General features: G+C 37.7%; 1 protein-coding gene across 1 annotated transcript in view; it reads left to right on the plus strand.

Annotated features, from left to right (window-relative positions):
* LOC149313057 (uncharacterized) overlaps positions 1-13,808 on the plus strand; it is a 386,934-nt gene that overhangs the window by 300,387 nt on the left and 72,739 nt on the right. Inside the window, exons 13-16 of the mRNA XM_089525983.1 lie at positions 7,973-8,017; positions 10,855-10,881; positions 12,233-12,277; positions 13,692-13,724. Coding sequence (XP_089382109.1) covers positions 7,973-8,017; positions 10,855-10,881; positions 12,233-12,277; positions 13,692-13,724 — 150 coding nt within the window. The remainder of the gene's footprint in view (positions 1-7,972; positions 8,018-10,854; positions 10,882-12,232; positions 12,278-13,691; positions 13,725-13,808) is intronic.

The raw sequence follows: 13,808 nt of genomic DNA on the forward strand, positions 1-13,808 counted from the left end.
CTGTTGTAGGATCAGCTAGAGCATACATGTTGAATCTCCCTTATCCAGAATTTCAAAATCTGAAATATTCCAAAATCGAAAATTGTTCACATAGGTGACTAGTAACACCTTTACTTTCTGATGATTTAGGATACACAAAATTATTTAAAAATATGTATAAAATTAACTTCAGGCTATTTGTATAACATGTCTATATTTATTTATATATATTTGTTTGTATAAAGTGCATTTATTCCAAAAATGAATGCACATCAATTTTAAACCTGAGTCCCATCTCTAACAGGTCATTCAGACATCACTTTTTTAGCACAATGATGTGAATCATATCATTCATGCATTCCAAGTTTCTTATTTACATTATGAAACCGGATCAATGCACATCTCTGCAAGTTCGGTTGCTCACATGTTCAAACGTTAGAAGAATAAAGATGGAGTCAGCAATTCAAATGCATTCAGAACACATTCAAGGCATTCAATGTTTTATCCCAGGTCTATTTGCATCAGTTATTCACACTACCAACAATGTGGATCTCTTTTAAAAACTTGGGGGGGGAAACAATATCAGTTATCCTAGATTAAGTTATTTTTGTGGCAGCCCCCTTCCAAATTTAATTGGGATGCATGTGAACAACAGAGTTTCAACCTGGACTCATCCTGGATTATTTTTACAGTGTGAATAACCCCTTAGATATCTCATTATGTATTTTCAAATACTGCAAAATCCAAAATAATAATAATAATAATAATAATAATAATAATAATAAATAAATAAATAAATAAATAAATAAATAAATCCCAAACACTTGTAGTACCAAACATTTTGGATAAGGGAGATTCAATTTGTAATCTCATTCTTTATTGCATTGTTTACTATGGATATGCTACTGCAACTCGGCACTGAAAGCCTGTATTTCTTCAATTCTCATTTACCTCCCTCCTAATGTCAATAATGCTAAAAAAAATGTCCAGCTAGGCAAAAGACAAAAAAGAAAAAGGGACTGGGAAGATGTAAAAGAACTTTATAAAAAGGAGCATCATTTTAGAGGCATTGGTCCAAAACACACAGCAGAAATAATCCAGTTTAACTGCCCTGGCTCAATAATAATAATAATAATAATAATAATAATAATAATAATAAATGTTTTATTTGTATACCGCCCTTCCGTAAGATCAGGGCGGTTTACAGCATTTAAAAATACATAAAAATTCCAATAAAATCATATTACAAATTACATCAATACACTTCATCATAAAACAAAAGCAAAGATAAAAACAACAACAAATGCCCCCGGGTTAGCCAACCATTGCCTGTGTGGCCTTTGCGGCGGGGGGGCCTATAGGACTTAATCGGGGAATGCAATTTTAAACAGGTAAGTCTTCAACTCCCGTTTGAATTGGGCCAGGGAGGTAACTGAGCGGAGCTCTATGGGCAGCGTGTTCCAAAGGGCTGGGGCGGCGATGGAAAAAGACCTCCTAGAAGTGGAGGATAACCTCGCCCCAGGGACCCTAAGGAGTTGCTGCCCAGATGTTCTGAGGGTGCGAGGCGGAATGTATGGGGAGAGGCGGTCCTTCAGGTATCCTGGGCCCAAGCCATTTAGGACTTTATAGGTCATTACCAGCACCTTGTATTGCGCCCGGAAGCGAATGGGCAGCCAATGGAGGTTTTTTAAAACCGGTGTTATATGGCTGGCCCTGGACGTGCCAGTGACCAGCCTTGCAGCCATGTTCTGCACCATTTGAAGCTTCCGGGTTTGGTACAAGGGCTGTCCCATGTAGAGTCCATTGCAGAAATCCAATCTCGAGGTTACCAGGGCATGTACCACAGTTTCAAGGTCCCTCTGGGCCAGGTATGGGCGCAGCTGGCGAATAAGCCAAAGCTGATAGCAGGTGCTCTTGACCGTCGCATTCACCTGAGCAGTCAGGTGAAGCGACGAGTCAAGAAGCACCCCCAGACTGCGCACGGAGTCCTTCACAGGGAGCGTGACCCCGTTCAGGACAGGTGGAACCACCGCCATTCCTGGACCAGGGGAACCTATCACAAGTACCTCCGTTTTCTCTGGATTCAGCTTGAGTCGGTTTTCCCTCATCCAGCCCATTACTGACTCCAGACAGGCCACGAGAGGAGAGACGCCATCCTCAGTCACTGCATCAGTCGGAGACATAGAGAAGATTATTTGGGTGTCATCAGCGTACTGATAACCCCGCGCCCCATGTCTCTGGATGATCTCTCCCAGCGGTTTCATGTAAATGTTAAATAGCATGGGAGACAGAGCTAGGGAATTCTGGGAACTGTAGTTTTGTGAGACATTTAGCCTTCTCTGTCAGAGAGCTCTTATGCCACAATAAACTACAGTTCCCAGGATTCCCTAGCGCTGAGCCAGGGTAGTTAAAGCAGTTTCAAACTGGATTATTTCTGCAGTGTGTTTTGGACCTTTGTTAACTGGGGCATATTTGTACTGGGAGAATACTGCACAAAAGTCTGATTGCTCTACTGTTCTTCCTAAAGGGGGTTTCCCAACAGTCAAGAAACCAACTTTTCCTTTCTTCCCTGCACTTTACTGCTTCCCTTTGGCTCCTATATTTCTTACAAGTACTTCTTGGAATTATAAAGAGACTCCTGGATGAAGTTCTATAAGAGAGAATGCATTCACAAGCTTTTTTTTAAAAAATGTTTCTAAGGCAAAGGAATTTTAGAAACCAATAGCACATATTTTTACATGATATCTCAGAGCAAAACTTATAAAGTCATTATAAAAATTTAAATTTTAAATAAAAGAATACTGGTCTCTTTCCTTATGTTTTTATAAATCAGATTTGGACTGGAGAACTCTACAAAGGGCTTTCTTCTGGCAGCCCTTCAAACTGAGGTATTTTGGTATTGCAGAAATAACATAGTTTGACACCACTTTAATTGCTATGATTCCATCTTATGGAATCCTGGGATTTATACTTTGTTATGGCACCAGAGCTGACAAGGAAGGCTAACTATCCCAGAAAAATACAAATCCCATAATTCCATAGCATTGAGCCAGAGCAGTTAAACGGTATCAAACTGCATTCATTCTGCAGTGGTGATGCAGCCTTAGTCAAACTAGGTCCTGCATCCTTGCTTCTGATGGATCAGTTCACTAGAGAATTGTGTTCTATGTCTGATTTTAAGCCATTCCATCACAACATTTCTACGTGATATAAATAAACAGTGGTTGATTTAAAATCCACAGAATGAGCTAAATCATTTGAGCATGGAATACTAGAAGCACACATAAATTGGCATCAAGTGTTTGGAAATTGCATCCATAAAACATTATGTAATAAATATACATATCAGGATGACCTGACATTAGACAAAGCAATTACTATGGCCATGATGCATGTAAGGAATCAAGAAAAAAGCCATCTCGTGGCTGTTGTGAATGGTGACCCTACATATATTTTAATCAATACTGTCAGTCAACAAGTTACCCCAAAAAGTTATGCAAAGTTGCATAGTGTTTGGAAACTGCATCCGTGCAGAAAGAATGTAAATGCAGGTCAGACAAGGAGAAACTCTGTGTTAACTGCTGTGAAATATTAAACTACTCCAAAGGAGAGTATTATGCAAATAAATAAAATCCCTTCTTTTTTATATTTCCCTAATATTATACAATGTTTAAATTGCCCCAATATAATAGAAAATATATATTTTATTTAGATTTGTTGTTTAAAAAAAAGTGAGAGATTTTAAAAAAACACATTCAAAGGGCAAATGTTTAAAGGCCGTCTTTGAAAGTGATGAGGTTTATTTTGTACTTTCTGAAGGGAAAGAAAGTATGAGAGCTATGGAAAATAATGGGAGTTGGTGATCAACACTGAAAATACAGTTTTGGAAAGTTGTGCTTTGTTTGTACTAAAAGTTCCAGAATCCTGAATCCTCCAATCAGAATGGTGTCTGGCATGCAGCCTGGAGTATTCTGAGAGTTGTAGGTTTTATTTTATTTAAAAATTCATTTTCAAGCTTAGACTAGTTCTGAACAGAGTTCTATTATTACAAACTTTACCTTACTACAACCTTGATACAGTCTGCAAACATATAATGGAGGCTATTACCCACAAAGTTTTTCCCCCCCAAGTAGAGTACCCCTTGCCTAGGATCCACTTATATGTAGATTATTTAAAAGTGCAGTGTATTTGGAGAAACATGGTTGTAACTGAGTATGTTTATGTCATTAAGGATGTTGTGGAAACTTTTCTTCACTGTAAGACTTCTTTTGTCTTATGTATATTTCAAAAGGGAAAACCAATGAATGAGATTAGAAATAGCATCATTTATTGTCAGTCTCACCAAGACAAGCTGGTGGAACAATTTGATCCTCTCTTGAATGAGTGGAGCAAATTACAGGATAGTCTCATAAATGTATAGTGGACAGGTCTGTTGTTGAGAAGACTCATTCCTTATGTCCTGTTAGAAGGAGAATCTATGAATGGTGACCTGAACATTGAGAAAGTCATTATAGAAAGAGTACTTGAAAATAATAATTGAGTGTCAGATACAATACTTGTGCCAAAAAAGATGGTAGTGGCTCATAAGCTACACCAAGGAGATGTGCAGTCCAAAAATGTTTCATTACAAATATGAACTCTGACATGAACACATCATCAGTAACTGTTTTGCTTTGTAACCAACCCTAACTTTGACATGATGATTATCCATTATATCCCCTTCAGTTACCATGTTGTGCTTGAATCATACTAGGCATTGATAATAGGATATATCCTCCAAATATATGTGTTCTCAACCATTGATCAGAGCTCTTGTTACCCAGATGCCATTGCCAAATACATGTCAGGATGTTTTTGCCCTTTTCAGATACCCTCTTGAAGACATTACTAACAAAACTAAACAGACTGTAGGCTGTCTTACTCAACAGGATTTTTAATACATGTGGTATCAATCCCTTCAAGCAGTGATTGTGCTGGAGGATAAATATATTTTATTACAGTTCAACTATTGTGTGACTGTGTGTGTGTGTGTGTGTGCGCGCGCACGCATATGCAATCTTCTGAGATTAGACTGGACAGGGCAGTAGACAGATGAAAGGAATAGCACTTAGTACTACTGGAAGCTGGGGTTTGAGGAAAGAAGAATCATGAAGTCTTAGTCTATTTTGGTTTGACTATTTACTTAGGAGATTATTGCCCACTAGAGGATGCTGAGGCTGCAGTTCTCAATTCTGACAACAAAAAACAAAAACAAAAAAACCTCATCAATGGCACACCTTACTATCAAGTTGCATAGTGCTTCCATAAGCCTTCCAGAAATGTGATTCAGCTTGAGAACAAGGTGCATTCTACTTACACATCTATATTTAAAAGTAAATATATAGAGTGATAAAGTGTGAGGGGAGGATGTCACCTCATCCTACCCCACCCCAGATATTTTGTATCCTAACATAAAGACTAATTTATTTGTAAATAGGAAAGCCTTTATGATAGTATTCCAAACTTCCTGGTGGCGCAGTGGTTAAATGCCTGTACTGCAGCCATTCACTCAAAACCACAAGGTTGCGAGTTCAAGACCAGCAAAAGGGCCCAAGCTCGACTCAGGCTTGCATCCTTCCGAGGTCGCTAAAATGAGTACCTAGACTGTTGGGGGCAAATTAGCTTACTTGCCAGTTAGCTTATTTGCTGTTCACCGCTATGATCTTTGGAATAGCGGTATATAAATAAAACAAATTATTAATTATTATTATTATTCCTATCAGCAGGGCTGATCCAGAAGGATACCATGGGCAATTATGGCAAAAGCCACAAACAGATTGACATAAAGTAACCAGGCAATACTCCTATTATCCTTCTGATATAGATCATCCACTGATGTGATCATTTCTGCCCCATAGCTGCATAATTAGTATCCTCTAATCTTTGAAACTGAGGTCTAAAATACACTGCAACTATAATCCAGTTTGAGACTGCTTTAGCTGCCCAGGCTCAATGCTAGGGAATCCTGGGAACTAGTTTTATGAGACATTTAGCCTTCTCTCTCAGAGGGCTCTGGTGCCACAATAAACAACAGTTCCCAGGATTCCCTAGCAGTGAGCCAGGGCAGTGAAATTGGTCTCAAACTGGATTATTTCTGCAATGTGTTTGGACCTAAGTCTCCCATACTTACCAAAAAATGTTAGTACGTTTGCTAAAAGGGGAGGGGGTATTGCCACTGAGATGTCTAAATACCTTGAGAGTGCCAGATCCCATTTCATCTTGAAAGCTAAGCAGAGTCAGCCCTGGTTAGCACTTGGATGGGAAACTTCCAAGAACTGCCAGGAGCTGTAAAATTAGTTGCAGAGAAAAGCAATGACAAACTATATCTGAATATTTCTTACCTAGAAAAATTCTATTGTCTTCATGGGGTTGTTTTAAGTAAGCGGATGTCTTGAAGTGACACACACACATGCCTCTGAGTGGAAGTTATTGAGCCTCTGGGTCCAAGGATAATTTTTCTCAGATGTGGTTGTACCACCTCCTCATTAAGTAAAGTAGGGACCTCAGTATGTAGAGAGATCTTGTAGCACCTTTGAGACTAACTGAAAGAAAGAGGTTGGCAGCATGAGCTTTTGTAGACTTCAGTCTACTTCCTCAGATTTTTTTGGGACCTCAGTCATTGATGCTTTCACCACTTCTTGGATCCATTTTAATCCACTCAGCTAGCTTGAATAAGCTACAATGAGCAGGAACTGGGAAGATACATGGTTAGCTCCAAGTGCCTTGTCCACAGTAACAGGAGCTGAAACTGAGCCAACAGTGATCCAACACAATCCAGAAAAAAAAAAGCCTGAGAAAAGAAGAGATAAAGAAAGGAGGGGGCAGGAAAGTGAACAACATGTTGTAGGTGGGTGTATTTTTGCATTCTGTGACAGGCAGGAGGCAAGGATATCTTTATTTATAAAGTTAAAACATCAGGGTTTGGAGTCCCTCTCTCCTTCTTAAACAGAACACACTACTACAAGGATTGTGTCAAGTAAAGTGGATTGAAAAACACATTCACAAAGCTTCCAACCTACATAGTTTTCCAACTATAGTTTCTCCCAAAATTTATTTAAGGGCAGTATGGTCTTGACAGTTTTCCTAATTATGCCTAACATGGGATTTATCTTTTTACATCAGCCAAATACTGGGTCAACATTTCCATCCAGCTATCTACTACAAGCCCACAATCTTCTCTCTTGGCCAGTTACTGCCAGCTCAGATCCCATATGTAAAATTATGGTCGTTTTGCCCAATAAATATCCATTTATAGAGGTTTCCACTAAGAAACACTGCCAAGGTCATTTGTTATCTCTGTTTTACAATCTTAATGTGAGAAAATTTGCTGGCAAGTACTTAGAATCTACAAGTTCTCATATAATTTGTAGGCAGCCAGGGAATATTCGTTTGCTTTACACCCATTCTTTGTCTAAAATCCAGCAATGAAAAGATTCAGATGTGTATCTTGCTTGCTTTCTGCATTTGCAATTCAGTCCAAGAAGCAATAACTTGGAAGAGGTGTGCTATGGGATTTTATAAAAAAAATAACTAAGACTTTTTTGGCATCATAAAGACTTATAGACCCTCATTTTATATATATGCTGCTATAAAAGAATAACATGTCTATTTCTGTGGAATATAGGATTTTATACATCCTCCTTGGTTAGTCTATGAATCTCTGGTCATCAGACTACCAAAAAATTAGGAAAGTAGGTTGTTGCTGTGGGTGGGGGTGACAAGTACTCCTTGATGAATGGGTTCACTGGCAGCTTGAAAAGTACTTATATGCCTTTGAGAACAATGTGTGCAGAAACTCTGCTAGGTTACCTTCACACCCACCAAAATCCATGGGGATTTATAATTCCAGTTTGTGGTTTACTACATATTGTTGCTGGTTTTTTTAAAATTGTTTGTCACTTATCCATAAATTCTGCTAATGTGATTGTATCACTTTTCCTTCATGCCATTTTAGGGGGAACCTGGTGCAGTGGGAGAAAGAGGACCTGCAGGGCTTAAGGTTTGTAAATAAAATGCTGGTGTCTGTCTGTCCTCCTCTGTGTACAGAGTGCTTTACTGTTTTCTCATATCATTTAACACCATGATCTGTGAAGCAGAACTGGTTGAGAAAGGATTTCCCATGCTTTCCCTTCAGAGCTTCATGTTAAAAGAAGAACCTACCGTATATACTCAACTATAAGTCAACTTCATGTATAAGTTGAGGGCAAGTTTTGGGGCCAAATTTATGGATTTTGATATGACCCATGGATAAGTTGAGGGTAAAACGTAGGAGAATGTAACAAAGGATGTAAAGGATGATGCAAAGGAAAATGATCCCAAAAAACTTAGAAAATTCTGGCAGGCATAGCTGTGTTCATCCTAAAGGCTGGATGGATGAGAGAGTAGAAAGGATCCATGCATTCTGTACTAGAACTTGAAGTTAGCAAACTCTCTGAATCATCCAGACACTGTGATGAGTGTCAAATCTTGAACAAATCTATGCTCTCATTTACTATGTGACCAATAATTGAGAGCTCTCGGATTATTATACAAGAATTAAGCATGAAGCAATGGTTGCTTGAGACTCAACTTGGTGAAGCAAAAATAGCTTTAAGATGTCACAATAAAGCAACATTTGGTCCAAGGATTACATGTGACCACTGTAGTCCCTTTTTTGAAGGCACCAGGACAGGGACCCTCCAACTAAAAGAAGTGGTCCAAAAATCACTTGAAGATTGCCCCAAATGCCACCAAAATATCTTGAAATGCTTCTTTTGGGGTAAATTCACATCTCAAGATTGCTGAAGTCCCAAATGAAAATTAAGTGAAAAAAGTAAGTGAAAATTTGGTTTCCCATGTGAGTGAGGAAGGTGCATGTGTGAAAATTTTCCCCTGTTATTCACCCTTGGCAATAAAAAATAAAGGATATCAGCAAACTAGAACATGTCAAGTGAAGGGTGACCAAGATGATCAAAGATCTGGAAACCAAGCCTTACAAGGAATGACTGGGGAACTGAGTATGTTTAGCTTGGAAAAGAGAAGACTGAGAGGAGACATGATAGCTATCTTTAAATATCTGAAGGAATATAGAAGACAGAGTAAGCTTTTTTTCTTCTGCTGCAAAGACTGGAACATGAACCAATGGATTCACATTACAAGAGGAGATTCCCCCTAAACCTTAGGAAGAACTTTTTTTATCATCAGTGTTGTTCAACAGTGAAATAGATTGCCTCAGAGGGTGGTGGACTTAGCCATTTTGGGGGGGGGGTGTCTTTAAATAGAAGTTGAATGCACATCTTTCAGGAGTGCTTTAGTTGTGTATTCCAGTATATCAGGGACCAAATAGCCTGTTTGGTTCCTTCCATTTCTAAGATTCTATGATTCTATAATTCCATGAATACATTCTTTCACTACTGGTACATAATTTGTATTGGATTTAATGGCCTTTCTCTACCTTTTCTGATTGCACCAGGCATGCTAGTGTTTCTCATGACACATATCTGCCTTTCAGCAGAATTTGTACATTATACTGCTGTTAGTACAGCTGATCAGGTGAAATATACAAATTATAGACTTGTTCTTTGTCAATCAGGAAAGAACACTGGCCTCTGGAGAACAGTCATTTCTCAGTTTTATAATCCCATTGATGACACTTAATGCTTAATTAATTTCCACAGAGATATATATCAGAATTGCAGAGTAATGAAATAGAATTTGAATGAGCCAGAGCAGCTAAGCATCTACATTGGTTGAGCTGTCAGGGTTAGGTTCAGAGAACTGAAAGGAGGCTTGCCCTATGCTAGCTTGTTAATCAGAAGTAAATTAAAGAGCCACAAATTGAAGTTGTCTCGTGTGGCTTTCTCAGATTATATAAATGCCTGCTAAATTCTTAAAACTTCAGGGATCTTTGGTCCACCACTCACTAAAACGTTCATATTCCAACCCATAGGTTGTAATTTTTTAAAAATGAGAGAAGGTTGTCTTATGTTCAAAAAGATTGCTTTCCCCCAGTCTTTACCAACTCTAATAAAGGAGCGAAGCAAAAGTTGTATAAGAACTTTGGGAGCTGTTGTTGCAAATAAGGTGAATAACTTGCAATATATAGCTGACATTGGACAGATGAAAAGCTGACTGTAGGCATGCGCAATAGATTTTGTCTTTACAATGTTTTTAAAAATTGCATAGGACTTATCATAGAGTATAGGGGAATTCAGTTTCTCCTTCAAGATTAACTGAGGAGAAATGAGATTTCTATCATAAGCCATTGTCAACTGCTAGGTCTTTTAAATTGGCTAACAAGCTGCTTCTTTGAATACTAGTAGTACAGGTGGGGATAGTGCTGTCCCTAGACTCTTTTTTGCAGATATCAAAGGAGGCCACAGGGAAAAAAAATAGTGCTTTTTCAGGTAAAAAAAAAAAAAGCCTTAAATTGGCCAAAACATCACAAAAATGTGGCAGCTTGCCTTTGAACACCCGCCATGACTACCCATATTCCCCCCCAAAACTGCAAAAACTGACTGGGAAACCCAAGAAGTGGAAACTAGAAGTGAATTTCAGTCAATTTTTGGTGACATTTCCAACCAATTTTCAGCTAAAAATGTGTTGATACAGCCCAGATGCCTACTCCTGTATTATACGTAAACAAACTTTCACTAACCACTACTTTTGAAAATAAGATAGAGCATCACATTTTTTTTAAAAAAAATAAATTATTGTTACCAGCAATTTCAGATTATTAACATAAATCTATACAGTTTAAATGAAATTTGTACAGTATGCAATGCATGCGAGATAGGTGTGCAATGCCTACTGTTTGGAAGCACTCATGACCTGCTACTTTACTTTTGTTTTTATTAGGGTGATCCTGGGCAGCAAGGAGAAAAGGTAAGCCCCATAGCTGCTCTGAAAACACCTTTAAAATTATATAAAGTTCAAATTACACTAAATGCAATCTTGCTGGGAAATTGAAAAATCACAAGCCCAGTTATATAAAGATGTGCAGTCTCCAATGCTACAGGGATAAATGGGTAAATGTCACAGTAAAATGCTACAGTTCACAACATAGAAAAGGAAAGAAATTTCTGCTCTGCAGCTATTGTTTGGCATATAAATTTTAATGATGTTTATTTAATGCAGCTGGAAAGCTGCAAATTCACTGTTAGGGCTCAGTCAGCATTCCCTGATGCAGTGCCCTCTGTTGTGGCAGACTACAACTCTTACAATCTTTCAATTGGTAGCTGAATGGAAGATTATGGCAATTGTAGTGCAACACATCTGAAGGACACAGGGTTGAAGAATGGGGCCCTAACTAGTGATTGTTTCTTCCGTGAGTCCAAAGTTTCAGGAAGGCATTAGCTCAGATATCTGATGCTTTTATTATCTTCTGAAGGTACCTCAGGAATAACACTGGAGAGAATCAGCAACTGCATAAATATTGTGGCATATCACACTCCATTTTTATGAGTATATTGAATACAAATAACCTGAACACTTGTTTCTTTTGAAGATTTTTAATATTAATTAACAGGTGGTTGTGTTACCCATTTATTTATTTATTTATTTATTTATTTATTTATTTATTTATTTATTGCAACAAGTATCTAGTAAAGAAAAAATGGGGAGAGTTTCATCCAAGTAAAGAGAGATATCAGGAACCACAGTACTATACTGGTTTAAGTATTGGACTAGAACCCTGGGAGATCGGAGTCTGAATCATCACTCAGCCAACAAGTCAGTACAGTCAATCTAATTTTGGAGATGAAAATGCACAGTTCAGTTGAAAATCTTGAGAGATTTAAGTTTATTGCATAGGGCTTGGAGAACGGGAATGGAAGGGAACGGGAAGGGAAGGGAACTGGGGAAAATGCATGTTATTGCGCGGGAGAACGCTGCCAATGCTGCCAGGAGTCCCCAATCTGTTCCCCATCTGTGCCACAGCAGCAGATTTTGAAGAACAGAATTGTTCTTCACAATTGGCTGCTGTGGGATGGATGGGGAATGGATTGGGGACTTTTGGCAGCGTTCTCCTGTGTGATAACATGCGTTTGATAACTCCTGGAGTCCTATTCCAACATACAAACTATTACACTATGCTTTATTTTAAAAAATCTAAAAGAAAACAATTGTTTAAAATTCTATATACCTGCATGTTTGTTTGTTTATTTATTTATTTTTGTGGGAGGCTGTGGGTGAATGAAAAAATATACTCTGTTTTGTTACTCATTTTAATTTACAGGGTGATATTGGAGATAGTGGAGCCAAAGGTGATTCAGGAGAAAAGGTATGCTTTGTATCGAATTTTCTTAGTTGTGAGTCTTCAAGTCATTACTGACTTATGATGACTCTAAGGCAAACCTATCATGGAGTTTTCTTGGCAAGATTTGTTCAGAGGGGTTTTGCCTTCATTTTCCTCTGAAGCCAAGAGTGTGTGACTTGGCCAAGATCACCCAGTGGGTTTCCATGGTCACACAGGGATTTTAACCATGGTCTCCAGAGTGTTAGTCCAACACTCATGCCACTACAGCACACAGGCACTTTTGTACTGAATACCCTGATATATATATATATATATATATATATATATATATATATATATATATTCACAACCACAGGAAAAAATAAAAAAAGCTTTTAACCAGAATTTAAGGTACATGCTGCTCAGCTAGAATTTTTCTTTTAGCAAAATGAATGAGTTACCGCTGAGTTGTCCTGTATCCTCAAATCCTCCAGCATGGCTTGAAGTTATTAAAAATATTTAATCAACTGGCATATATATTGCTACCTCACCAACATAGCCTCCATTATTTGTTTGTTAGAATAAAAGGAGATAATGATGTGTATTTCCAACCCTGCAAATATCCAAATCCGTTGTGTGATATTAGAAAAGAACTCCAACCTGTTAATAAATTATAAATAAATATTATACCAGGGGTTTTCACAGCTGCTTCTCTGCACATCAATAAGCTTCTTTATTTCTGTGTTCAATTATACTAGAGCAAATGTATTGTTAAGCATTGTTCTGAACTCCAAGGTCATAGCAAATTTAAAATTTGCAATCAAATGACTAGTGGAGATAATTTTTTGGTGTCCCTCTTAAGTTATATAAAGTCACTTTTCATTAACTGGATTTTAAAAAATATATTTGTAGTGTTTACAGAACAAGGTTGAAGGCATTCTGTTTGAAGGGCAAGTATTCCATCAGTGCTAGATGCACAATCAATGAAAATATGCTCCACCAGTGAAGAAACACAACATGTTCTTGTGCATGTCATTAATCTAGTTAGATTTATATCTGATAAGATTAACTCTATGATGAGCAAAAGAAAAGGGATGATTACTTCAACAGATCTTAAGTGCATCTGATGACGTAGACAAGTCTACAAAAGCTTGTGCTGCCATCTTCTTTCCCTCAGTCTCGAAGGTGCTACAAGATCTCTTTACATACAGATCTTAAATTTGGTAACATAGAGGTTAATGAAGGGGGGAAGTTGTTGTTCAGGCTGCATTTCATTCATTTGAAGTTTTGATTTATTTAATAAAGCCTAATTCTTGCCATGTTCTTTAAGAAACAGCTTGTTAAATGTAAGTCTCACTCTGGGGCAGATAAAAAATACATAAACATAGCTGTAGTTGTTTTCTTCAGTTCCTTTTCACTTATGATTATTCTTTCTTGAAATTATTGTTTTATTATTTAGGGTGACCCTGGATCTTCTGCTGCTGGAATTAAGGTAATTAAAAAACAATATCAAATTTGAAATAAAATCAGAACTAAATAATAATTTTCTATGTTTTTTTACTTTTTCTGGGCTTTG

This window comes from Sceloporus occidentalis, unplaced genomic scaffold (genome assembly GCF_023333645.1).
Source record: "Sceloporus occidentalis isolate IW3139 unplaced genomic scaffold, rSceOcc1.0.p SCAF_5, whole genome shotgun sequence".
NCBI lineage: Eukaryota > Metazoa > Chordata > Lepidosauria > Squamata > Phrynosomatidae > Sceloporus > Sceloporus occidentalis.